The sequence below is a fragment of the Halichoeres trimaculatus genome, unplaced genomic scaffold (genome assembly GCF_033239565.1).
Source record: "Halichoeres trimaculatus isolate MK-OKI-2021-1 unplaced genomic scaffold, fHalTri1.1 fHalTri1_scaffold_14, whole genome shotgun sequence".
NCBI classification, from domain to species: Eukaryota; Metazoa; Chordata; class Actinopteri; order Labriformes; family Labridae; genus Halichoeres; species Halichoeres trimaculatus.
Window position 1 is genome coordinate 30695761 of NW_027437192.1, and position 25257 is coordinate 30721017.

The 25257-nt window shown below is 40.4% G+C and overlaps 1 protein-coding gene across 2 annotated transcripts in view; it reads right to left on the reverse strand.

The window, feature by feature from the left end:
- trappc9 (trafficking protein particle complex subunit 9) overlaps positions 1-25257 on the reverse strand; it is a 354132-nt gene that overhangs the window by 309491 nt on the left and 19384 nt on the right. For both annotated transcript variants that reach the window (XM_074687443.1, XM_074687442.1), the window contains 3 exons: positions 23255-23380; positions 20986-21202; positions 13923-14066 (listed from right to left, as the gene is read on the reverse strand). In XM_074687443.1, the coding sequence (XP_074543544.1) occupies positions 13923-14066; positions 20986-21202; positions 23255-23380 (487 nt within the window). The remainder of the gene's footprint in view (positions 1-13922; positions 14067-20985; positions 21203-23254; positions 23381-25257) is intronic.

Sequence of the window (25257 nt, forward strand, 5' to 3'; positions counted from 1 at the left end):
GGTTTTATTGTACCATCAATAGCTTTTGTGGGAACATTGCTGCTCACCCAGCCATACAATTTTCTTTGGCTCTGCAAGTTTCCAGACTGTTCATCCAGCAGAAACAGACATTTAGCTGCACTGATTGCATACAAATCCATACCCCTTTACAGGAGGCCGCTGCGAAAGTCTTGTTTCAAGATTTTCTTTTCAGCTGGAGGTTACTGGGGATTTTTCTTGTAAGTTTCATAAAAAATGTTAAAGCTTCTGAATCTCCATTTTAACCAATAAAGTAGAGGCTGTCTTTCAGCTGCTGTTTGTCTGTGGTTTTACAATTAACAGAAAAAACAATCTGTTATGAAATGTATCTCATGCTGTTCATGTAATAACCCTAAAGTTGTGGAAAACAAACGCAACGAGCATTTCTGGGTTCTCCAGGTGACAATCAAACTTCTGTTAAAGTGCATTTTCCACTTCAGGCTCCAGCTTCAATCCCAACTGATGAGACTCAGTTTGTAACACACTGAGACTGAAACTAATGACTGTGCTCAAACATGGCTGACACACCAACTGAAGCAAAGAGAAGCCCAGAGCTTCCCCTTACTGAGTTTTCATAAGATCAGTTGTCAAGTTGGCCTCCTGCATGTAAGCAAATTTTCCTCAGCTAATGAGATTATCAGCGCCATTATTGCAGATTACTTCTTAGCTTCCAGATCGGGTCAACCAGGACCAGATTGATTTACAGCACAACTAGGTCTCTATGACAACACTACGCCAGCTGATGAAGTTTAGTAGTAAGAAGAGATAAAACATAGAGATCTGTGCTGTTCTCTGCTGAAAATGATTTCTGTGATTAATTTTGTAGTGATGGTGGACACTAGAGCCTAACTGTCAGACAAAAAAAGGACAGAAGAGCAGCAGAAAGATAAGCAGGAGAGAGATAGAACACAGGCTAAAAGCTAATGAGCCTTTAGTTCAGGCTGCACCACTGGGCTAAACAGTTTATGCTAATGTTGGTTCCAACCCACAGTCAGCAGTTATTCTGCAGTGGTCTGTTCAAACTTGAGAGTCTATCAATAAAATGAAGAGTGAGGTTATGTTAGCTCTGATTGGTAGATGACAGGCAGGACATAACCAGGATTCACTAACGTTACACATTACAGACATGTCTTAGAGCACCGAGCTGTCAGCTGAGCTAAATATAAACAGCTACTAAACTACAAACAAACTGAATGCGTGTTGTCACGACGGCTCACCGGGCTGCTTATGTTGCTAACATATAGCCGGCTGCTACAACATTTGCTTGATGTCAAGTTTCAAACAAAAGGGCTACGTAACTATGCTGGTAAATACCTTACCTAAGGGCGTTCTATTCAGTAAAAAGTTGTCTTGAACAAAGAAAATTTGTTTTGATCCGATTTCCAATTAATTCCAAAACAAATATTTGCCTCACTAAAAGGTCATTTACGACAGTGTGTGGAGACTCCCGGCCACAAGGTGGCGGGGAGTGAAATTAAAACAGATCCTCCTCATAGCATCTTTAAAAAAGAGCTGTATACTTGGTATAGGCTAGCTTATATTTAATGACTTAGATTATACAAGTTAAAAGGATACCCTTTTAATATACAAGGGCAGAAGCTGAACTAAAAACTTTTAAAAAGAAGCAAAAAAAAACAAAAACACTTAACTTTAGACCATAAATAAGTAAAAATGATACAATGTCTACAAGATAACTTTGAGTACAGTTTTGGTAACGTATTGCAAATTTAGCAAAAGCAAACAAGAAAAACATCCTGGTAAGGAATTAGGGTTGCAAAATTTCTGGATTTTTTAGGGGAGTCAGAAACCTTTCATGGGAATTTGTCGGAGTAAACTGGGAATCTATAATGAAGGACTTAAGCATAGTTAGGGTATATGTTGTAGCATAGCTTTGGCTAAAACAAACAGATTTAATGCAAGTTCACTTTAATATCTTTGCTGTTCCTTGACCACATAGCAGCACTTTACTGACTGCAGGGCTTTGAGGTCACAATCCCTACACGCACTGGTCATGATCCCACAGCACAAGATCATTAAAGGCAGCGCCTGAGGACGACTATGATATTATTTTAGAAGCAGAAACTCTACAACCCGAGCTGTGCTGGATTAAAGAGCTAAATCGACAGAAATCAATGTTTATGCCAGGACAATATGAGGACCAAAGAGTAGTCCTAGAGTATACATCTAGAAACATACATCAGCTGATTATTTCATGTGGTTACAGATCAATCCATTACGTCATCACTCTGCATCCTGTGAAGAGCTAATTGAATTAAATACATTGTAAGTGATAACAGTGTTTTACCATAATATCTACAGTAACTTACTGTAGACAGCAAAGGATAGTTGGGGACAAAAACCCAGTAACCAGACTATAAATAAACGTACAGTCATTGTAAGTCATTTTACAGGTAATTCCTTGCTGCCAGCAAAATTTTAACAGTGTACAAGAAGATGCAAAACAAAAGTAGTGCTCACAAGAAGATCAGTATTCCTTTAAAATTACACTTTGGAAAGAGCTCCATCTTTACAACAGAGGGTGATGGTGCTCATGGGAAATGCAGTCTTAATCTAAGAAAACATTGTGAATTTCATCCAAAGCAGCCACCAGAATCAACAAAACACTGAATCTCTTCCCAGTGCCATTAAGAAGTTATTTGATGCCAAAAATGGGGTGCATGTAAAGACTCTGCTGACAAAGATGGCCCCTGTGGTGAGACTTAATTTGGAGCAGTAAAAGAAAACACAAGGAGACAAACAAAAGAGTGATTAAACCATAAGTTCCTGCTTCACATGGACATGCTGCTCTGTGGGAGGCTGTGTCTACCTGAGGAGTCTGTGATGTTCGACTGGTAAATTAACTTTTCAGGAGCCAAATACATGTTAATGTGCACAAAAGGAACCACAATCATGTAAATACCCAACCAATTGATGGGAGTGAAAGAAAAAAACTAAATGAAAGGAGTTCAGTCAGAGTGCAGGAACAGAGAGAGGGAAAAGGAGAAATAAAGATGGGCACTAAGTGAGATAGATCTGGATGAAGGGAGGAAAGATCGAGAGGAAGAAGCCTGGTACAAAGTACCCCAAGATGAATGATGATCGCGGAGTTGTCCTCCTGGCTCAAAGCTTTCATGATTGATGACATATTTGTCATGACTCTCTTCCCTGTTCGTCTGAGTGTTCACAGCAGCTGTCTCTTCAGGGGCCACTCCGGGACAGAGAGCTGAACAGTGGGTGTTTGATCGAGAAGTCCTTTCTGTTTAAATGTTGATTCTTTTCCTGTTAAATGTTTTAGAAGGAGTGAAGGAATAGTGAGTGGGGGTTCAAGGCTGTTAGGATCAGCTTTTTTGTTTCAGTTGCGTTTGGTTTCTCATGTTCCTGCTGTCAACCTCAAGTGGACACAGGGTGAACTGCAGTTTATGCTGAGGGTTCATATTCTCAGAATAGAGGTTTCCTCTTGGTGTAAGAGTACGCTAGCGTTAGCTCGCACCATGGTGGTCTTAATGAGTAATTTGTTAGCTATAGCTGGAAAAAAAAAGCTTTTGTCTAAAGCGACGTACAACACAAGTAAGAATTTAGACAGAAGGGAAAACCTTAGTTAGTTTGACAAAGTGCTACAAGTTATTTGGCTGTAGGTGCTGCCATTAAGTGCTAGAAGAATATAATTATTTATTTATCTATTCATTCATTTTTGTTTGTTTGTTTGTCCGGGGGGTTCCAATGTAGTTTGTGTCAATAACTAACTGCAATTAATCACTGCTACAATATGATTCAACCTTCAACAACATTCAATGATCAGAGCTAAATATTGACTAAGAGCTGGTCTGAAACCTTCTGACTCATTCTACCCCTGAAGACAAAGAAGAGAAGGCTCAGATTAAGGGCCTAAGTGTTCCCTGAACAGATGAGTTTTCAGACATCTCTTAAAGTAGAAAGCGACTGTGTGGATCGTATAGAGTTAGGTAATTCATTCCACCATTTGGGAACAACAGAGAAGAGTCTGGCTAGAGATTTGGAGCCGTGCTGGGCTGGGAGCACCAGGCGTCTTTCACAAGCGCAAAGTGGACCAGAGGGAGTGTAGACCTGGAAGATGAACACCAGATAGGCAGGAGCCTTTCTTGTTAATGTTTTGTAAGTCAGAAGAAGAGCTTTGAATTTGATTGGAACAACTGTGTCTTACAAAACTGTGTCTCTCTTGAAACAGAAATGAGGCCTAGAGGATGTTAGATGGCTCAGACTGGAATCCCATTGTGAAATATTTGTTTATAATTTGTATGACATGCATAGATGCAGTACACTGGGTACACTGGGTACACTGACCCTTATTTGTGACAGACTGTATTTAATGCCAGGGCTCAAAAAGGCACAGGTTCACAGATTGGGTTTTTAGTTCATCCTATGAAGTCTTTTTGATGCAGGTAATAAAATCCAGAGCTAATTACCATTTCCCTCTTGTAGACAAACCTCCACATCAGTGGGCAGCTAGGCGCAAGCTAAAGCATATGTGGGTTGCTGACTGCATGTAGAATTTAGCAGCATTTGGCATAATTAAGCATTGTTTAATTAAAATGAGCCTTTTATATTTACATATGAGTGGGTCCCCTTTTATGGAGGCTGCCATCTTGCATATTTAGTGAGTAGTCACATGAATGGCATCAGTTGGTGAAGAAGAAGAAGAAGAAGAAGAAGAAGAAGATGAAGAAGAAGAAGAAGAAGAAGAAGAAGAAGAAGAAGAAGAAGAAGAAGAAGAAGAAGAAGAAGAAAAAGACTGTTTTTTGGGCAAAATAATTTGAACTGACAGAAGCTTTTGATGAATAATTATTCCAATGATAATATATTTTATTTATGGATCTCTTTTCAAAACACAAAGACACTGTGCTATTGTTAAAATCAATGCTAAACAAGGAGCTTTGACAAACTGACACATAATCAAACAAAAAAAATGTGCAATCTGACACTAAATGCTGACTTAAAAAGAAAGCTTTGAATATCGATTGGGTCAGGCAGCTTAGGGAAGGCTCTGTCCGACCGGTTTCAGGGCTTGGTTCTGTGAGGTGGATGGAGGTGTGTTTGGGGATGCAGGTTACAGGAAGGATTGTGATGGTGGTGGAGGTCAGTGAGGTAGGAGGGGGCTGGTGGTGGAGGCATGCAGCAGAGCTCTGGATGTACTGCAGTTTATGGAAGACTTTGAAGCATGAGTGGTAAGGGATGCTATAGCAGTAGTCTGGGGGTGTGACAAATGCATGGATGAGTGTTTTGGCGGCAGAGGAGAGACATGGATGGAGGTGGAAGGAGGCCGTTTTAGTGACCTGGGTAGTGTAATGGTGAAAGGAAAGATTGCTGTCAAAAACACCAAGGTGGCTGCTGTGAGGTGAGGAAGACAGAGCCGAGTAATTGATCATGAGAATGAAATCCTGAATTGGACTCTGTCCCAATGGTCATGAGGTCGGACTTGTAGTTTCTTGATAAGAAGTTGCAATGCATCCAGGTTTAGGACACCATGACAAATGAAGGATTGTACTTGTAAAGCATCACCGCAAATTTTGGTCCTCAAAGGTCACCATCCATCCACAGAAGGGGTGAACGATGGAGTATCTTAATTTAGAATCTTACAGCTGAATATGATATTCTCATTCCTATACGCCGTGCCCGTGGTGGTGATGTACGCCGGAGGCAAAATATGTTTTTGTCAGGTCCAGTTCATCGAGGTCAGCTTGATGCGTCATTGAGTGAGTAAGAAAAATAAACTAAATCAATACATCACTCTTCAAAGCCAAGTACAGGACTGCTTGACATTCAACAACAGTACACAATACCAGGGGCTACACCCTACAGCTGAAAGCATCCAGTAAATATTCAGAAATACATCTGCCCTCAGGGTTGTTGGATGATAAATGATGGGGGTTATCCTTGGAGAAGAAAGGCTTACCACTTGTTTCAATGCTGCTTTTGCCAAACTCCGTGCCCAAACAAATACAGCAAAACACATAGGTTAGACCATCGCCTGGAGCAAGATGTGAAAAGAGAGTTTTATCAAACCAAGGGAGAAAAAGTGAAGCTTTTAATGCTCAAAAAAGATGATCTCCAAGTGACAACCATCAAGAAGAATAACAAAGACTAAGGGGAGGGTGAATCATTGTTTCTGTAAACTGAGCAGACACCACATTGTTGAGGGTTGAGAAGGGTTAAAGTCCGTTAGTTGATCTTTTCACCACCTGATTCTGCCTTCATCTACCACGCCCCTGTGCTGTTTCCCTTTTCTGGCTCTCACTGCACTTTAGAGTTGCTGACATGACTGAACATGTATTTATGAATAAAACTATTGCCAGTGACATGCAAATCAGTTTGACAGTAACAAGTGGGCCCCAGTGCTCAGACAGTGTCTACTATACTTTGCCCTTTCAACGCTCCCACTTTGTCAGAATAGATTAACACAACTCAAAAAGCAGACGGTATGATTTCAAAACTGTGCAAAGTTAAATTGCATGAGAAGTAAGAAAGAGTGAGACGGGTTTGTGTGAAGGACAATCTGTGAGGAACATTGAATCATTGTCGGATGATGCACCAAAACTAATCCTGCAAGGATGAAATGATGCACTAAACTTTCTGTTCTTCCACCATCCAGCTCTTAGTTTACTCTCTCTGCTGCTGTCTTAGAATGAGGCACTGTAGCTCAAGCTTAAAAAAAAATCAGCCCCACTTTGGAGGTTTGTAGCTGATTTTATGGTTGTAAAGCTGTGTAAGTTCTCAGTGTTCGGGAATGGGCTTCATACTTCTGCAAAATTTGACTCAAAGTGAAAATGATTGATTTATCACAGGGAGGGTTGAAGGAGTCTTGTAGGACAATCTTTGCCCCCATCTCCGATAATGCAAACACATACGTTTTAAACACTGATGCTAACACAAAGAAAGTGTCTTATCTCCTCAAATGAAAATCATGTTTTTCATTGGTGTCAAATCACTTTGTATAATACGCGAAAGAAAGCGAAAAGTTACAAAGACCCCCACTCCACTGGCTTTCTCAAGCCCAGGGAGGAGGCCGGGAAGGAGGACAGATGCACAGGGAAGGGCTAAGGGGGATGTCATGTACTTATCGTTTTAAAGACATTATTTACACATGCTGCCTTTCAACCCAAAAGGAAAAATAAACCTAAACTTAATTCAATGTGCCCTCCTGCTATTTGACACTGGTGAGAAAAAAAATAAACAAAAAAAGCTGAGGACCGTTACCAACTGAGTAGCTGAAGAATGTGATGCTCCAAAGTCAAAACGAGGTAAATTTGTCAGGATCAGTCTTGAAACGCACATTTAAAGTATAACTGATGTTAAACTTTTCCAGAGCCACCTTTAAGCATTCTGTAGCACATAGATCTGGCTTGACACATGAACTCTGGCCTTGTCTCAGTTATAAAGAGTGGTTAATGTCATTGGTTGAAAATCCCAGCCTCTTGTGTAAATGTCTTAATGTCTGTATGCAGTAGTAGCAAACACAGTGTTTTGGCTAACATGCTATGACTTTGTTGCGGGCGCCCCCTTCATGACTTAAAGACCACAATCACTATGACCTGACGAGACATGGACTCAGCTTGACTACCAAAGGTGTGCTGTTGTATCGAGGGCTGGTACTGAAATTTGGTTCTTTTATGGCATGGTTAGGAATGTTTCTACAGTACCTCCTCTTTCAGTGCGAAGTTTCAGCACCCAGAGAGAATTCATGTGACCGGCCTCTGATAATGTCCCGGTGATTGGCTGTAACTTTGTGGTTGTGACATGCAGGGCAGTGTTGCCAACTTAGCAACTCTGTCGCTATATTTAACAACTTCTCAGACCCCTCTAGCAACTTTTTTCAAAAGGTGCTGATGTGCTGAGCCTCTCCCCTTTCCAAAACAGTCATACAGGTGGACAAGTCCTCTTCACTAGCAGCAGTCCCTCCAAGCTGCAGCCAGAGCAGGTGACTGCTGCATGCAAATGAATCACACTTATGCTTGTCTTTTTAATAAGTCACTGTTGTCGGCCCCAAGCCCAAATAAAGAAGGAAGGTTGATATTTGACATTAAAAAAAGACAAAACAAGAATCGACAAAAGAAAGTTCATTAATAGTTATGAACAAATTTAGGGTGTACTCGGTAAATACCACCCTGTCACCTGTTTGCAACTGTTCTTTTGCACTGGTAATTATTCATTTTTAATGTTAGAAAAATGCTCAAAGTGAAAAAATTAAACTCAAGCTTTGTACCATAATGTGTACACTAAGTTTCTTTTTGTTATTATCCATATTATAAAATTGGTATCAAGTACATATATATAAGGATTATTCAGGAGCTGGTATTGAAGTGAAGGTATTGGTATTGGTATAAAATTCAAATGATTCTCAGGCCTGGTTGTATGTGACACCAAGACCCGAGCAGCAGAGTCCGTATGTCCTGTAAGCCACACAGTGTGACCTTTGAAGATCCAACTTGTACATCCCATAAACCATCATCTCAATTACGACCTGTCTGAGGAATTTGTTTTTCTTCGTTTTTTTTTTTTTTTTCAATTGTCAAAATAAACATTTTCAATCAATCAATCAATCAATCAAACATTGCTAAAGTGTCTGTTGAAGGCCGTTCTGGTGGAGCACAGGAGCTCTCCAGTCCCAAATGTGGAAAACTACAGTACACTGTGTGGTCTCACACCTTTCTATCAGAACAAGCTTTGACTTTTTCAACTACCTGAGCTCCAGCACTTCTGGGAATTGAACCACGTTTATCCATGAGGCTGGCTGACCATGTCCCTGCCCCTGGTTCAGTGTTTCCCTCCAAAAAGTCCACTTACTGCCTAAAACTTCCTTTACGCTAAAAGATATCAGTGTACAAAAATAACCATCATTTACCTCACAAGTCAGAGGTCATAAAGTTAGGGCTGAGAAACAAACAAGGCTCATAGTCCCTCCAAACCAAGAACAAATCATCAGTGATGGTGTGTTTCAGCTATCAACTACAATGAAGTATGAGTTGTACTCCCTGGACGAGTATATTTCCTGTTTTATGACTGCTAACTCTTTATGAGTCTACGCCCAGCACCCACACAACTCCAACAATGAGAAACCTGTTAAACTGAGACGTTTGTAAATGTTTATGATCTAATTTGAGCCTGAAAACTCCAGAGCTGTTTCAGTGTGGACAGGCAGAAACAACATCTCTACCAATCCACAAATTAAACATGCTTTCCCTTTGAATCTATAAACAATAAATAAATAAGGACATTATAATAAACAGGGAATAATAGCAGCCTGGGTAAACCGTGATAAAACTGGTTTATATCAGAAAATGTTTTCATTCATGAATCTATCCACTGATGTTGGTGTGAGAGGGATGTTATCAAAGCTTTCCCCAAAACTTAGCTGTTCCAAAAAGAAGATAGGGCCCCACACAGCTTTGGCATGCAGACGTTAGTTAAGCGTATGAACCACTCTAATTGAATGAAACTAATTAAGCAAACTTCAGACAAAGAACAACTTAATAAGACATGATTTTTCTGTTTTGTTGTGTTGATAAATTAAAACTGCTGAAACTGGTGTAGAATATTTTGTTTCTGGTGGTATAATTGCCTTAAACTTGAAAAAATTCCCACAGCCACAGAAGGCTTCAGCCCATCCAGATCAAGAATCATGAAGAATCAGTTTGCTTTCTTACTTTTCTCACAGATTCAATAAACTGGAAGGAAAAGGCTCAGATGGACCGACTTCATGTGGTGTTCGTCTCACCTTTGGCTCATTAATAAGGTTGTCACTCATATTGTAAATAACATGGTACAACATGGTGGATCTGACCCCATCTGCAGCAGTTGGTACACCAACCTCCACACTGCTGTTCAAACGTCTCCTTTTTCTCATCTTTTATCTGGAAAGGAGCAGTCAGATGCTTGGATCATGATGAAACTATTTCATTGATTAAGAAAAGCCCTTTGCAGTCTAACTTTTTTCTTTTCTTAAAAGTGTCAGTCATACCTTTTGATTATAGCACTACTTTTCAAAGGACCTGTTTCCAAAGCCTGCTCTTTTCTTTGTCAATTGAAGGATAGCAAAGTACCAGCTCCATGTTTGACAGTGCTTTTATAAAATAGTGCTACTGTAAAGGGTTAAACAATGGATAAAAATGTGATTAATTTTCATTAATCACAATTAAATATGATTCATTTTAATTTATATTAATCATGTTTCATTTTACCTGGGCAAACAGGGTCAAGAAAGAAGGAAACATACATGCATTTTATGTGTCAGTGAACACATCAGCTGCCAAAAACATCCATAGACGTCATTTATGTTTTTGAACAGGGGGATATTGGAAGCCTGATATTTTCTATCAATATCAGGCTCACTAACTACTGTAGGTGGCAGCAGTGCTCTCATGAATCATCAGTATAGATATAAGAAAAAGAAGAAGATGTGAGATGACAGAGACATTGAAAGACGTTGCAAGCTGAAAAAGTTCAGACAGCTGACACTTGTATAGAGAATGAGTCACGGTAGTCCGAGAGAAAGAGTTTCACAATTGTACGAAAAGACGATGGAGATCATGGCGAGGATCATCAAACGGGCCTTCTGAGATGAGTGCTACCTAAAGAAGTTCCTTTTCTCAGTTTTTTAGATCAAAAACAGGAAAAGAGAGGACCATGAATAAGAAGAGAGTCTACTCTTGTCATGGTAGTTTTTGTGTTTACATGGTCATAGAACACAATATTTAGTGGGTCTTGAAAGATCAGTCAAAATATTCTGAAAATGGCTGGCAGCCAATGAGTTTAACACCCTAAACAGGTCATATCAACAAAAAACTATGTGTTTCTTGATGGCGCCTTGTGCATCTTGAAAGGCAACTTTGTAAAGCCTTAGTCTGCATTTTGTTGCAGTCCACTTGGCATTGTATGGGTCAATCTGTCCAAGGTGACTTAATAATGTCTTGTTATCCGTGAGGGTGGTTTGTTGCCAGCTGGTCGACTTGTCAGCTAAAGCTCTTGAAGAATCCTCTGCTCAGGTATGCTTCATGCTTCACATGGCATTTTGAACTGAAGCTTTTGTGCTAAAATTATCCACAGACAGGATCAACATGCTGATTAGCGTCTGGCTTGGTTCTGCTTCCCAACACTACCGGATGCTCTGTCTATTAGGGTTGTCACGATACTAAAATTTTCAACTCAATACCGATACTCGGGAAAATATTTGATACTCGATACTATTTTGGATACCACAAGGATTAAATAAAAAAGAACCCAATATTTAAAAGAATAGTACCGATACTTTTGAAAGTGAGTATCAATCCGGATACAACATTTTAGTATCAATACTTTTTTAAGTATCAATACTTTTGACAACCCTACTGTATATTTGCACATTCAAGGTGGCATACCAGATGGTAGATCTTGGACAAACTGCCCATATTGTATTGCAAGAGACGTTTTAGGAATTTTGAGTCATTGGCTGCAGATGGGCTAATCTAGAGTTAAAATGTGTAATCAGATTAAGGATGGTGGATTAAAGTTATGGTGTATGATTTGGAAGCACCATCTTAACAACACCGTTTATAGGGCTGTCATGGTCCTATGGTCCAATCTACACAATATAAAGACCAAAAAGAACAAAAAAAAATCCATTCAGTATATCCGCTGCAAAGCTGCATACTAGTTGGAGTACTTACATGGTAAAAAAATTGAAAAGATTTCGCATCCTTTCTCTTTAAAAAGTGAAAGTTAAAAGGTTAAAAGGAGAGGCAGTTCAAGGGATAATTGGGATCAGACAGTCACATTACAGGGAAAGTAATTTTACCCTGTTGTTCTTACCACAACTTCTCGAAAATTAGCAATAGTTTTCTGAAAATAAAAAAATGTGTGTATATGATTTTTATGAGAGCCATTTTGAAAGGGGCCAAAACACAATTTCTGCTGCCTGTAGTATAATGATAATCCTCAAAGGGGTAGAATACGTTTCATAATATATTTTTAACAAGTTTTTAGCAAAAGGAAACTGTTTAGGGTTAAAAACATAACAATAGAGTAAACATCTCTGCACTTGGAAGTCTGGTGCCAAAGATGATGTTAATGATAATAACATTGATGAAGACTAAACTGATTTTTTAAGATGATGCAGACATGCTGACTTGAAGTGGTTTGTTCCAGTTGGTCATGTGGTTTCCTTCTGTCTTTTCTTGTGTTTTACTCACTTTCAGGTGAACATTCTTTTGGGAAAAAAGCTCCTGCTCAATGAAATTGTAACACTGTCACATAAAAAGGCTGATGGGTATAATGGTCTTAGCTTGCACCCCATGCCCTGACCGTCATTAGGGCAGTCACTGGTTTTACTCCTACAGCCATTTTCTCTTAAGCATGTCAACTCACACTCATCAATCCCCACTTCTACCCAACATTTCCTGTCTCTCTTCAGCTGACCTACAAAATAAAGGCATTACTCTGGTAAGTCTGGCTTCTCAAGACATATAGACCAAATTACTTATCGGAGAAGTGAGGAGTGCCCTTTGTGCCAAGTGATGCAACAGCTTCCCTGGTCAAGGCAACTGCTCATTGACTCTTTTTCTATTCTGAGGAAGTGAGATCTGATTTTTGGTGAACTCCCAGCTCAAAGGGATGAAAAACTGGAGGCTGGGTGTCCTTTACACTTCATCTTTGAATGATGATGAGGAACTGATGACTCTATCTTAGTCCCAGGACATTTCCTGACCTGTTTATAGTCGAAATAATCAAAAAGGTCCAGGCAGACCTTTTGAGGCTCAGGTGTAAAAGGGTTAATTTTCAAAATAATCGACAGGTTGTAAATGCTAAAACAGTGCTTAATCAAAGTTGGTCCAAAACAACAACATCACACCACCCTCTTATTTTCTTTCACTTCTATCGTGGTACTTTTTACTGTAAGCTGACCTTTTTTAAACTTAGATGGCAAAGTTTACATCCTGCTGCGTTGTTTCCTGCATTGATCCGGATAAAGCTCTTTGAAAACAACACGGAAGAACAGTCAGCACCAAGTTCACCTTGGTGGACATGCAGACAGTGTATCTGAACCTTCAAAAACCTTTCCTGTCAAACTCCATTTCTTGCTTGACATCCACACACACAAACCCCGAGACACATCAATGGGGACTTATTCCAGCAGCACAACCCTCAATAACCTTTCTGACATCTTTAATATCGCACCGCAGACTAAAGGGGAGGCAATCAAAGGATACCAAAACTACAGAAGGCAGCGCTCTTAGCACAGAAAGTAACACTGAGTAAGTTTGAAATGTTATCTGTTGAAGCAAAGAAACATGCTTGAGAACTCTGCTTACAAGGTCAGTGTTTTACGGCAGCAAACACAGGGCAGCAGCAGTAGTAATTACATCATTTGGAGGTGCTTTGCAGAGCCTTTGATGTCCGGTCAGCTGTGGAGGGTGATATTATTCAAGCAGTGCAGGTTCTCAGAACACATGAATGAGCAGCTTCCTGAACACAGCTGCAGTCGTCTTTTTGCTGAAATTTAATATTTTACACTCTGAGCTTATTTCATCGTGTTCATACCTCGTCTCGCCCTCCCTCCTCCCTCAGTTCTCATGCTCTGAAGCTGACCAGGGATTACGCTGGCCTCTATTGTGCAGCCAGTGGACCGTCTGGCTCACACTGCTTCAGTGAAAAACTCTATCTCCTGGCTACACAGGATTTCTGGTCAGTGCACAAGGTTTCACGCCCGCCAAGAAAATACTGGCTTTGTTGTGCACTGCATACTATTAAACATAAGGTATTGTGCTGCAATCAGCAAAGGACAGGGTGGCTCTTTCCTGATTTTCTTCTAAAGCTGGCATGAAGCTGGAAGTTCCTCCAGCTTTTCTTGAAAAAGAAAGTGTGTTTCTGACTCTTCTGTGAGTTTGTGGAGAGCTGACCTTGATCAGACAGGAAGTCCAGCATCGTCTGCAGCAGGAAGGACAGGTGGCGAACGGACAAGGCAGGGTTGCCCATGCGGCGGGAGGCGTACACCAGCTCATGCAGGAGGCGCATCTGAACAGCAGCCCAGCCTCTGTGGGTACCTGAGAGAGAGGTAACAGAGAGAAAGTCACATTCACAAAGCTCATTGCTGACATCTAATGTTACACTGCTGTCAATTCAGATCAGCACAGATACAGCACTGATCAGTTTCACTCAACAGAGCCACTCATTTCTCTTCTCTACTGAAGAACTAGATGTAGAATGAAAATCAACCTCTGGCCACTTACTGTACAACTTATGATGAAGTCCTTATTATAGTTTAATAAAACTGGGCTAACACAAAGAAAAATTCAGCCTCAACCAAATATCTCCCCTGTAAAGGGATGGGTATTTATAAGATTCTGTAAATGCCAATGCCCTTGTTGATTCTGGTCTTTATTGATGCCCTTATCAATTCTTCCTGTGGATTTTCTTTGTACTAATAGTTTTCTGGGTCAACAACATTAAGTTAAGATTATAAGTGAATAAATCTGTAATTGGTCACCGGAGCTGGGTATTTGTGTGTGTAAATTTACAGAAATAAGTAAAAATTGCACATCAAATGATGATGATGTACTGCTTTGTAATATATACTTGACTGAAGTAGGCCACCTAGTGTCTCTAAGTGGTTATAGCATTCTTCTAAGTTGTTCGGAACCTTGCCATAGTTATGAAGCCAGCCATGAATCTAAAAATGCTAAAATCTGCTGTTTCTCAAGTGTCCACTTGAGGCTGGGTCCGGAAGTACCTGAAGTCACATACACACCAAGCCAAAAAAAGCAGTTTTCAAAGCAGAAATTAACCTATTTACAGCCTGGTTCAAAAAACGTCTCCTGTCTAAGTCACTAATTATACTACAGGCACCCACTGTACGGGGGGTGAATTTGACTTTGACGCGACCGTTCAGAGGATATTAAGATCGCAAGCTCCCCCAATAAGAGGCACAGCTGAGGGTCACGTGACGGCCGGCACCCTATAGCTGTAGGCTAAGCCCTTGCCACTTCCAATATGGCCAATATAGCCGATGTGCTTCATTTTCCGTTTCAGCAACAGACGGGTGACGTCAACGAGACTACAGCCATGCTATATACAGTCTATGGTCTGCACTGGGGTTGCATGGGGGGGTGGTTAAAGTTTTGTGTGTAAATTTTAAAGTATTGTAAAAATCTTAAAGTATTGTTTTAAAATGTATTCTGGTGTGTGTCTGTCCTTTTGTTGTTTTCTCTAAAATCATGAATCGTAATGGTTATCAATAGTGTACTTTTTTTTTTATTTTGTATTAATGAAATGTCTGTATTCTTGATGGATTGATGAGAAATAACCAATCTGAGAAAATGTATTCAGTAAAACACTGTGGCAGCTTAAAAATAATTTATACCTTTTTAAAATCTTATTCTGTTGATTTTTTAGTAGGATTAGAATTTACAAATTAATCATATTTTATTAGTTATGAATAAGATTCCTGTATCTTTAGATGTTTCAGGCATGAAGAACTGTGAGTGGAACATCCAGTATTTGTTTGTCCTGATGTTGTGGTAATGTTGCTCTCCATCCGCATGCTGTTGCATGTCCAACAGGCCACCAAATACCACAGAAAGCACTCAGCGACAGATTTTACCGTGTCCTTTGAAATCCTTTCACTCACACTGAAAAGCCAGTCACTTGAATTTTCCCCACTCCTGTCTGTGTTTCTGCACTCTTTGCTTTTCAATGGGGCATGGGGCGGAGTACCAGATGCAGCCACAGGCACTGACATGTTGGTCTCGGATTTTTTCTGTCTTTCTCTCACACAAATAACAATGAACACTTATTCCATGCTGAAAATCAACCAACCAACAGCCGCCATCAGTGGGCGGAAGTGAGCTCCTGTTGAATCCAGGTAGAGTGGTGCTGCGTTCAAGACAAACTGAAAATACAGGAAAAATCGCGTCCCGTATTGGTTCAAAACAGGACGGAACGTTTAGGTGTGAAATACAGGAAGATTCTGTATTTAACGAAACGGTTGGCAACCCTAGTCTGTATATGACTTTTTTTTCCATTTACCTGTTAGTATTTTGACGTTTGGAGTTTTCAATACTGTTCAAAAAGAGTAACTGTGATATGTCTCTCTGATGAAAGTTGAAATTCTAATTTGAAGCCCAAGTTCTGCCTATGTATGCTAACCAGCAGGATATAAGTGCAACTTCCCATGTACGTTAGTATCAAGCTAGCGCTACTTTATTTATGTCGTTTTTGGCAAATAAGGAGATTTATAGCATGTTGAATGTATTGAATAGGAACCTCCTGTGAGAGAGTAATGTACATTTTTTGTGAGTTCAGTTCTTCAGTAAAACTTCAAGCTGAAAATCCTGAATCAGATTTTTTGGTTGGGAAACATCTAACTGCTAAGCTAAGATAGCTGCAGCAGACTAGTTGACATAAAGTCCAGCAGCTCCGGCTTGGTGCAAAGCATTGATAAGGGAATCGTTAAGCCTGGAAGCTAATGATATTGATGAACTGAAACATTTCTTGTCAATTCTCAACAGAAACCGTTTTTCAATCCCCTCCCTACACCTCTGTAGATCCATTTTTGAGCGTATGAAACCACTTCAGCCTGTTTTTTTTTCCAGCGTTCACTCACGACAGGCCACGCATAACAAAATCCATCACAAGTCTCTCTGCTGGAGTGATCTCTTGAAACTCAAGTATCCCCTCAGCAGACTATCACATGAGCTCTGACACCGTGTTAACTTAGCCGGCGTTATTTTCCTAGCAGATAACATCTTAATAGCATCCCAGCCTGACACCTACTGTTACATAAGACCCTCAGCCCCTCATCACACACCCCCTCCACTCCCAGCTGCCGGCTGTTGACTCACTAAGTGGGAGAGAAAACTAGAGGGAAGATGTTCAGGAGGCCTTAGGGGCAAGAGAAGAGAAAGAGGATATTTGGTAAACAATCTGTTTCCTCAGCTGAAATGCCACTCCAAATAACATCGAATCAAGCCTGTAATGCTTCTCAGATATCAGTATTTCTCCTCCGCTTCTCTGTTTTAACATACTGATCTGACCTGGCATCTGAACAACTGTAAATGCACTTCCTTCACTAAGCTATTTTTTCCTCTAGTGACACTGCACCCACCACTCTACGCAGGCTGGAATTCAACCTGTCTGCTAAAACCAGTGCTTATCTGGAGAACTGTAATCTGACAGACACTTTTTTTACAATTTTCACAGAATGTACCTCTCAAAAAATTACTACATCTGACTTCATTTGTGGTATTTTAAGCTGAAAGTTTCAGGAAAGCCATTTAACACACTGCCAAGATAACGAGAGTGCTGCACTGTCATGAACCTGACTCAGTAAGGCTTTTTAACTTTGGGACAAGAGGAGAGGAAGACTCCACTTTGGAGGGTAATTAAACCACAAATATCATCACTGCTCATCCTGAAAACAAGACGCTCAGGTTATGGCAGAAAAAATGAAGCTTCAAAAGTGACTTTGAGGGCAGGACAATAGCATCACTTCAGGTGAAAGGAGAGGAGTTAAGGAGAAATACCTGACATTGTGCTTTATCATTCCATCAAGAGACTTTAAGTCGTTATTTCCTGCTTTTCTTTGAATGTTTTTGGGTTCTCAGAGTGGAAACTGAGGCCTCTGATTGGACTTGATGTCAATGATGTCACAGCTCTTTAAGGTAGGTTGTCAGAGCCTGCATGACACATGGAGGATGGACATGGATTCTTCTACTCTCAAAGTCAGTTTGGCATTGTTATCAGCGACACCTGAATTGGTGGTGTTCTTTCATTAAAAGGACTCAGTTTCCCATGAGCACCATCACCCACTGTTTTGTAAATCAGATCTTTTTGACTCTACTTTTCTTTGTTCAAGACAACTTTTCCCAGGATGCAAAGGGATGATGTCATGTGTTTATTTGTAGTTACGAAGAGCTATTTTTTGAAACTTAACAACAATCAAACTTTGGAAACTCAGTTTGTACCGTAGTTTAGTCGCGCAACTCACAGCCTGGTGCTCTGAGACGTGTCTGTATGTCCTGCCAGTCATCTACCAATCAGAGCTAACGTAACCTCACTCTTCATTTTATTGATAGACTCTCAAGTTTGAACAGACCACTGCAGAATAACTGCTGACTGTGGGTTGGAGTCAACATTAGCACAAACAGTTTAACCCGTGTTTTAGCTCACACTCTGTCACTCTCCTGTTTAGCTTTCTTCTGCTCTGACCTCCTTTTTCTTTATGAAAGTCCAGCTCCAGTGTCCACCCATCACTACAAAATTAATCCAAGAAATACTTTTCTTCAAGAAAAAGTGAAAGATCTTGCTTCTCACAGCTAAATTTACAGTAATCCACGTCAAACAACCTGTCCAGAGTTTCCTTTCGTAGTTCGCAAAGGAAACTAGGCCAGAGATCAACAGCAAATCAGAGGAAAATCCTCTCACAGCATCGATTCAAAAACGCTCACCAGAGAAAACATGGCCGTCCCTGAGCTTCTCCATTCACCATAAACCAGTCCGTTTTGTTGCCGATGCTATTCACTGAGTGAGGGTCAAGAGTTCGTCGAACCAAGAGGCTTATCACGAGGACCCACGTAAAGAGAGTAAAAAACAGGGTCAGGGCTCAGCTGTGACTCTTTGAAAGCGCAGGGATGTCTTGAATGCAGAGCATCCAGGAGAAGCACTCAGGAGGTGAATGAAGTAATGCTTTTCATTCCCTTTATCTATTAAATGTGTGTTTACGCTGCTCCCACTCATCCATTCAGGATTATGAAAGCTTTTTCTCTGTTTGAAAAGATTAATTTTGTGAGATTTACTCCTTTTCACTGACAGAGAATCGGCTCAGCTTAACTTGAGACCTGCACAAATGAGGTGAAAAAAAGCTGATATGATATGAGGAGAGCCATCCCTCTGTTTGTTTGTCCTCTGCTCCGGCTGGAGGATTTGTTTTCAGGTCTGGTCTGTCCTGCTCTTAGGAGCCACTGGAGCGAGCATTATCAAACTTGGCAAAATCCAGCATTTGGATTCACGGATGAGCAATTAAAAATATGAGGTCAAAGGTCAATGAGACCTTTGGAGGAAGTGTTTTTGGCCGTTTCTCAAGAACTAGAACTTTCAAACAAATACTGTGAAGGGTAAAACGATGAGGTGAAAGCCTTTTTAAACCAACAGGCTGAACTCATCTCCTCTGTGCAGTTATGATGTCCAAGAAAAAAATATATGAAGGCAAAATCTCTCGAACTTTTTCAGAGGAAATCTAGAAGTTTGTCCACTTTCGTTTAAGTAATGAAAGGATCAGAACATAGTGCTCAAACTTTGTATTTGTAAAGAGCATTTTATATTAATTCACTGCAAAAACTCGAGAACAAGCTTTTTTTGTCTCATTAGACTTAATATTAGCCACATCTGATGAGTCTGGAAAAATGTCTCATTTCAAGATATTTCAGCCCCAAAGAATTATGCTTGAATGAAAAATGAAACATGTCATGTCATTTTCCATCTGGGTCTGGGTCATGGGAGCAGCAGTGCCATCAGCACAGACCAGTAGCCCCTGTCCACTGCCATTTCCACCAGCTCCTCTGAGGGGAAACCAAGGCCGTTCCCAGGCCGGTCTAGAACTTTAATCTGTCCACTGTGTCCTGGGTCTACCTTGAGGTCTCCTCCCTGCTGGACATCCCTGAAACACCTCCCCTGGGAGGCGTCCAGGAGGCATCCTCACCAGATGCACAAACCACCTTGTCTAGCTCCTCCCAAAAAATGAATCAATTAGTTTTTATTTCTATAGTGCCAAATCATCACAAATATTATTTCAATAAGCTTTACAGAAGTATCACAGGAGCTTTACAGAAGGTCTAGACCTACTAAAGTTAATTATTAACCGGTAATCAGCCTTTATAAGCCCAATTTCTAACAAGCGGTCTGGTATGGATCAGTACAAGTTGATACAGGTCTGATCAGTAAAGTTTGATCCTGTTTGCATTTCTATAGCCACCCTTCTTGGTAGGTGGTGTGTCAGCTAGATGCCAATAGCCACGTCAGCTATTAAATAGCCTGATAGCAGCGTGACACCCCGATAATATATCCAACAGAGAAGAAAAACACAATAGAGTTAACAAAGAGCAATGATGTGTGATTTTCCAAACAAAAAGAAAATTATCTTTACAAACTAAAGGTTTGTTGTTCTTGATTACAGGAAGTGATATTGATAGACTGCAGTGTTTCTCACTCCACCTTTTGGGGTTGGATCAGAATGTCTGGTACCCCAACAGAAGGGTACCAATAAGTGGACCAGTATTGGTCGGTAATTTGGGGACCTGTCCTGGTTTTAGACAAACATAATTCCACAAAATGCGTGTTAAACCAAACTGGACAAAATGGCTTGGTGGAAGTGGAGCTACAGGCCACCTGGTCTTTTTTTCATTTTGGCCTTAGAAGAGTCAGGGATCATGCACAGAAAGATCATGTTCCTCTTCTTATAAGAGTTTGAATATTTTCTCTTGCCCAGATGGTAGACGAGTTACGGTAATGGAACAATTACAGCCTGCATTGACTATTTTCTGCCATAAGAACGTTGTTGAACATAAATTCCTACATAGTCCCATAATATCACTGTAAGCTAGTCTTTTCTTCTATTCTGATGTACCTGTTTTGGTTTCTTAGACTGAATCAGCAATTTTTCTTTCAAGAAATTTTTTTTCTAACTCATTGGCAGATGTATTTACTATTCACAATCACAAGCAATTCAAGAGTCACTTTGGTCTTCTAATGTCCTGATACAACACTTTTTATTGGACTTGTCAGATGAATTGGTCTCAAATTTAATCCAATGTGTAAATAAAGTTTGTTGCAGACCTAAACCACAGGCATCATATACATAAAAAGTGTTTTGCTGATGAAACCCTCTTGTGTGAAAGAAAGAAAAAAAATGTTAACAGACTTTTTATATCTATTATTTTATGTCTACTTGTTTAAATTTTGAACATTCACCTTTGCTGAAGTCCTTAGGATCCAGAGACAGGCTGTACCCCGTTAAAGTCTCCAGCAGCAGCTTGTAACAGGCCCTCCAGCCCGGCTCAGGGATGGTTGGAGCCACGCACTGCATGGCTGCGACACGCTTGAAAAATGCTGATTTTCGATGGAAGCCGATCAGTTCGTAGAGCTCAGACAGGATGCTGTAGCGCTGGATCTTTTCCTCCTCTGATAGCTGCAGTGATGGAGAAATTACATAATGATGCCTGCTTCCGTCTCAGAGTGCTTTTTGTGCTTATTGAGCTTCACTGTGCAGAAAAACAGATTGGTACGGTTTATTTTTTCCATGCATGGACTGAAGAGAAAACCATCATCTGCTTTTGCCCTTAACCTGAGTCTTCTGACTAAACAAATTAATATAATTTAAGGATTCAGCAAAATCACAGGTTTGGAGGTCTACACTGTAAAATGCATTTGTTGTTCTAACATACTATTAAGGTCAGCATGAACAAAGGTTACTAAAGTTGTTGTACTAACACATAACTATAAACTCGCATGATCTCAACTACAAAATATATTTCAACTTAAAAATCTTTGTCCACATGAATCACAGGCTGTCTGTGCTCCACTGCACGGACTGACTGTCTGTGCTCCAGTGTACAGACCAGCTCTTAATGCTGATCTCTCTGTGCTCCACATGGCACAGATGGGCTCTCTGTGCTCTACAGGGCATGGGCCCATGCACTCAGTGATTTTTACAGTGCGTTTAGTTTTTATGCTAATAAATGAGATGTGCTGATGGGTTAGGGTTCAGACAGACAAAACTGGTTTGTGCCATTTAGAGCACAGACAGCCTGTACCTCAGTGCCCCACCCACACAGCGCCAGATCACAGCAGAAGTAATTTAGAGTTCTCTCTCTCTCAATAATCAGGTCTATAGTACCTTGTTTTTTCAATCCAACAGATTAAATAGCCTTTTGTTATTCATCTAATATTCATGATGGGATGTGGTTTGTAAATTGTTGGGTTCACATTTCTCTTTGTGGAACTTCACCATACGGGAAAGAGCACATGATCTTTAGCGCACAGCGAAGTTCCACTCCAACGCGTTCACAAACACACAAACACGTGCGTGCATTTACACACACAGGCATGCATATCTGTATAGTGGACAAAGAGCTGGGAAAACCACCACAAGAAACATCTTCTAATGCCTTGTCTGTGAGGATGTAACACTAGCTCGCTCAACCACCCCCAGCTGTCGACAGCAACATCACCTCCCCCCAAGGCTGTAAACCGAGGTAAAACACTGTACCCTCTGAGCAGCATCTCAAAGAACAGCAGTCGCTTACATCCACTGTGTTCCCTCCTCACTCACGGTTACTTAACACCATCCTGAATTCCTGAATTTCCCCTCGGGGTAAAATTAAGTATTTTCTATTTTTCTATTTTTCTATCCCAATGAAAATTACAATCTGAACTTACATTTTCTAATTAACCTAACAAATTATTATGTGTTGTATACACTTTAGGCTACTGCCATGATATAAGTCAGTGGTCTCCAACCCCCAGTGGCAGTGAACCAGTACCGGTCCATGAGTCAATTGGTACTGGGCTGCACATAAAACATACTCAACTTACATTATTTCAATTTGATTCATTATCTGATTCTGAGTAATGTTTTATTTTCAAAAATGAGTGGATTCTCTCTGTCATACCCGTCTATGGCTCAATCTTGACACCAAACCCCCACAAAATGGACAAAAACAAACATCTTTGGAAAGTTTCTTCAGGCAGAAGAGCCGGTCTGTGAAAATACTGTCTGACATTAAAATGGTCTGTGACGCAAAAAAGGTTAGGGACCACTGACATTAGTGGTCTAAACACAGTTCTTTTCAGCTTTAACAACTTCAAATTCATGATCTACTTAACTTGGAAATTTTGAAGCAAAACTCAACCTGTAACTGTGGAAACTGTGAAAAACAGACTTCTTGTAAAAGTGATGTTCATCTTAAATAAAATACATTGGTTCTTTGTGAGTTTATATGGTATTCTATGAAGACTGTAACAATGAAAAACTGTAGAAAGGAAAACCAAGGGCAAGCTTGTATTAAATTTTTCTCATCTGTGAAGCAGGAAAAGGGTAACGGAGAAGAAACTGATAAAAGGAAGATGTGTTTGAGTGTGTCTTTTCTCACATCTTTATCCTGTTTCCACGGTACAGCACGCTGCTGGTGGTCCCATTACTCACCCTGGAAAAGCTTTACTCGTCACTGAGATAACATACCTGTCCCAGGTTGATGTAAACAGCATTCTGCAGGAACTCAGAGGCTTCTCTCGCCCTCTTCTGAATGGCCAGCACCCTCACTGCTTTCACACAGGCCTCCAGCTCGATCACGCCGGCGTTCTTATACTGCGGGAGATAAGAGGGAAGAGGAAACGAGGAGGTCAGGGTTAATGAAAAATGAGGGGGGCGCCCTGACTCCTACATAATCAGGGGGGATGTTTTTTCATTAACATATGACCGCTCTCATCAGTCACTGCAGACGTGTGATGACAGACGAGGGAGATAACTCCCGAGTCTCCTCTTGTTCCTCATTTTTCAGGAAATCCCAGCGAGTGCTGCGCAGCTGTGCGACCACCAGGAACCAGAGCCGCTTCTGCTGAGGCTTCACACACTGCTGCAAGTGTGTGCATTTTTTATCTCCCGTCTCTCAACTTCCCTCCACTTTCAGCCTCATTGTCTCCTTATTAAAATTCAATTAATATCTGAATAGCTATGTGTTGAGATGTAATTTAATTCTGAATGAACTAGTTACAGGTAAAAGGGCTGAGGGAGGTCAACGCAAAAAGGCAATTATAATAATGAAGATAAAGCACAGGGCTGCTCCTGAATAGTTTGGCAGCATAATGAGCCCATTCAGCTCTCCCTGAGCATTAGGGATACCTTTTTACTCCTCTTTGTGACTATGCAGCGGTACAGTGGTCAGAGCAGAGAACAAATATTTAATACCTGCTGGGCATACATTACACACATTGTTCTGTCAGCCTTTTAAAAGATAATTATTGCATAACGGGCTTCCATTTCTTGATATAACTCCTGCTCCGTGCCTTTTTATAAGTCTTGTCACAGAGTAGCATTATGAAATAAATAGCTGCTGTCAGCACTTACTGCTCCTACATTACTCAAACACAAATCTGTCACTGCCTCCAAATTCAACCAAAACAAATCAAACACTGCCACCTGGTGGAGTGAAGACGCAGTGTGGGCTGTATCTCAAACTGTCATTAATGCCAGTGTCAGACAGACTGGAGAGGCATGGCACTTTTAGACTTCTCACTTTCAGAAGAAACATATGACACATAATCTTATCTATGATGCATTTCTCTGAAGGGAAAATGTTACTTCCTGAAGATAAGTTCGTTTATTTCCAACGTAGATGTAGACTGGAGGTCTAAACAGTTTAACTTAATCCATGACTTCTCTACAAACTCATGTCAGTGGATCCATTTTGATCAAAGACGGACGTTTTGGGTTAGAATACTCCTCAAATGTCACAGCAAACAGTGTGACTGTGAACAATTATTATAGAAAAAGTTCCCCGCCTCCATGCAGACCAAAGGAGAGAGGGATCCATGTAGTTGTAGCTTGGCAAGGTTATAACAGTTTTGCATTTTTCTTTAGTTTTTAATTTTTATTTCATTTTGACTTTTTTATATTTCAGTTTAATTTTACGTAGTTTTTAAAGTTCTCATTTCAAAATTCTATAAAAGTTTGCAAACCTTCAAAAGCCTCTCTACTCTCTACATTAAACAGAGGGGGGAGGAGTCTGTCCTGGAGATCACTGGGGAACAGGGGCAGGCGAGAACCACCAACTCTAGTTTATGGAAAGAATTCTGCTGGAAGTGAACAATACGGTATTGTAGTATCCCTAAAGTGTTATTTTATTTTATTTTTAAAAAAAAAAGTCTCATGGACTTGATAAGTGCTGAAGGAAGTTTAGGCATGTGGCCTGCCCTGTAACCCATCCTTATTAGCAAAGAACTGAGGATTTGAAGAACTGGAGTTTTTCCCTGCTTTGTCACATTATATCTTTGCAAAATGCCAAGTGGTCTTTAGACTATGAACTAATGACTGTGTAAAATTTAGAGGACTTCAGAATGCTGCTGCTCGATACCTCACTAAGACCAAGAAAGTGAACCACATCAGTCCAGTTCTGGCTCCCTGTTTGTCAGAGGAATGAGTATAAAACACTCCTGTTGGTTTACAAAGCAATGAATGGATTATGG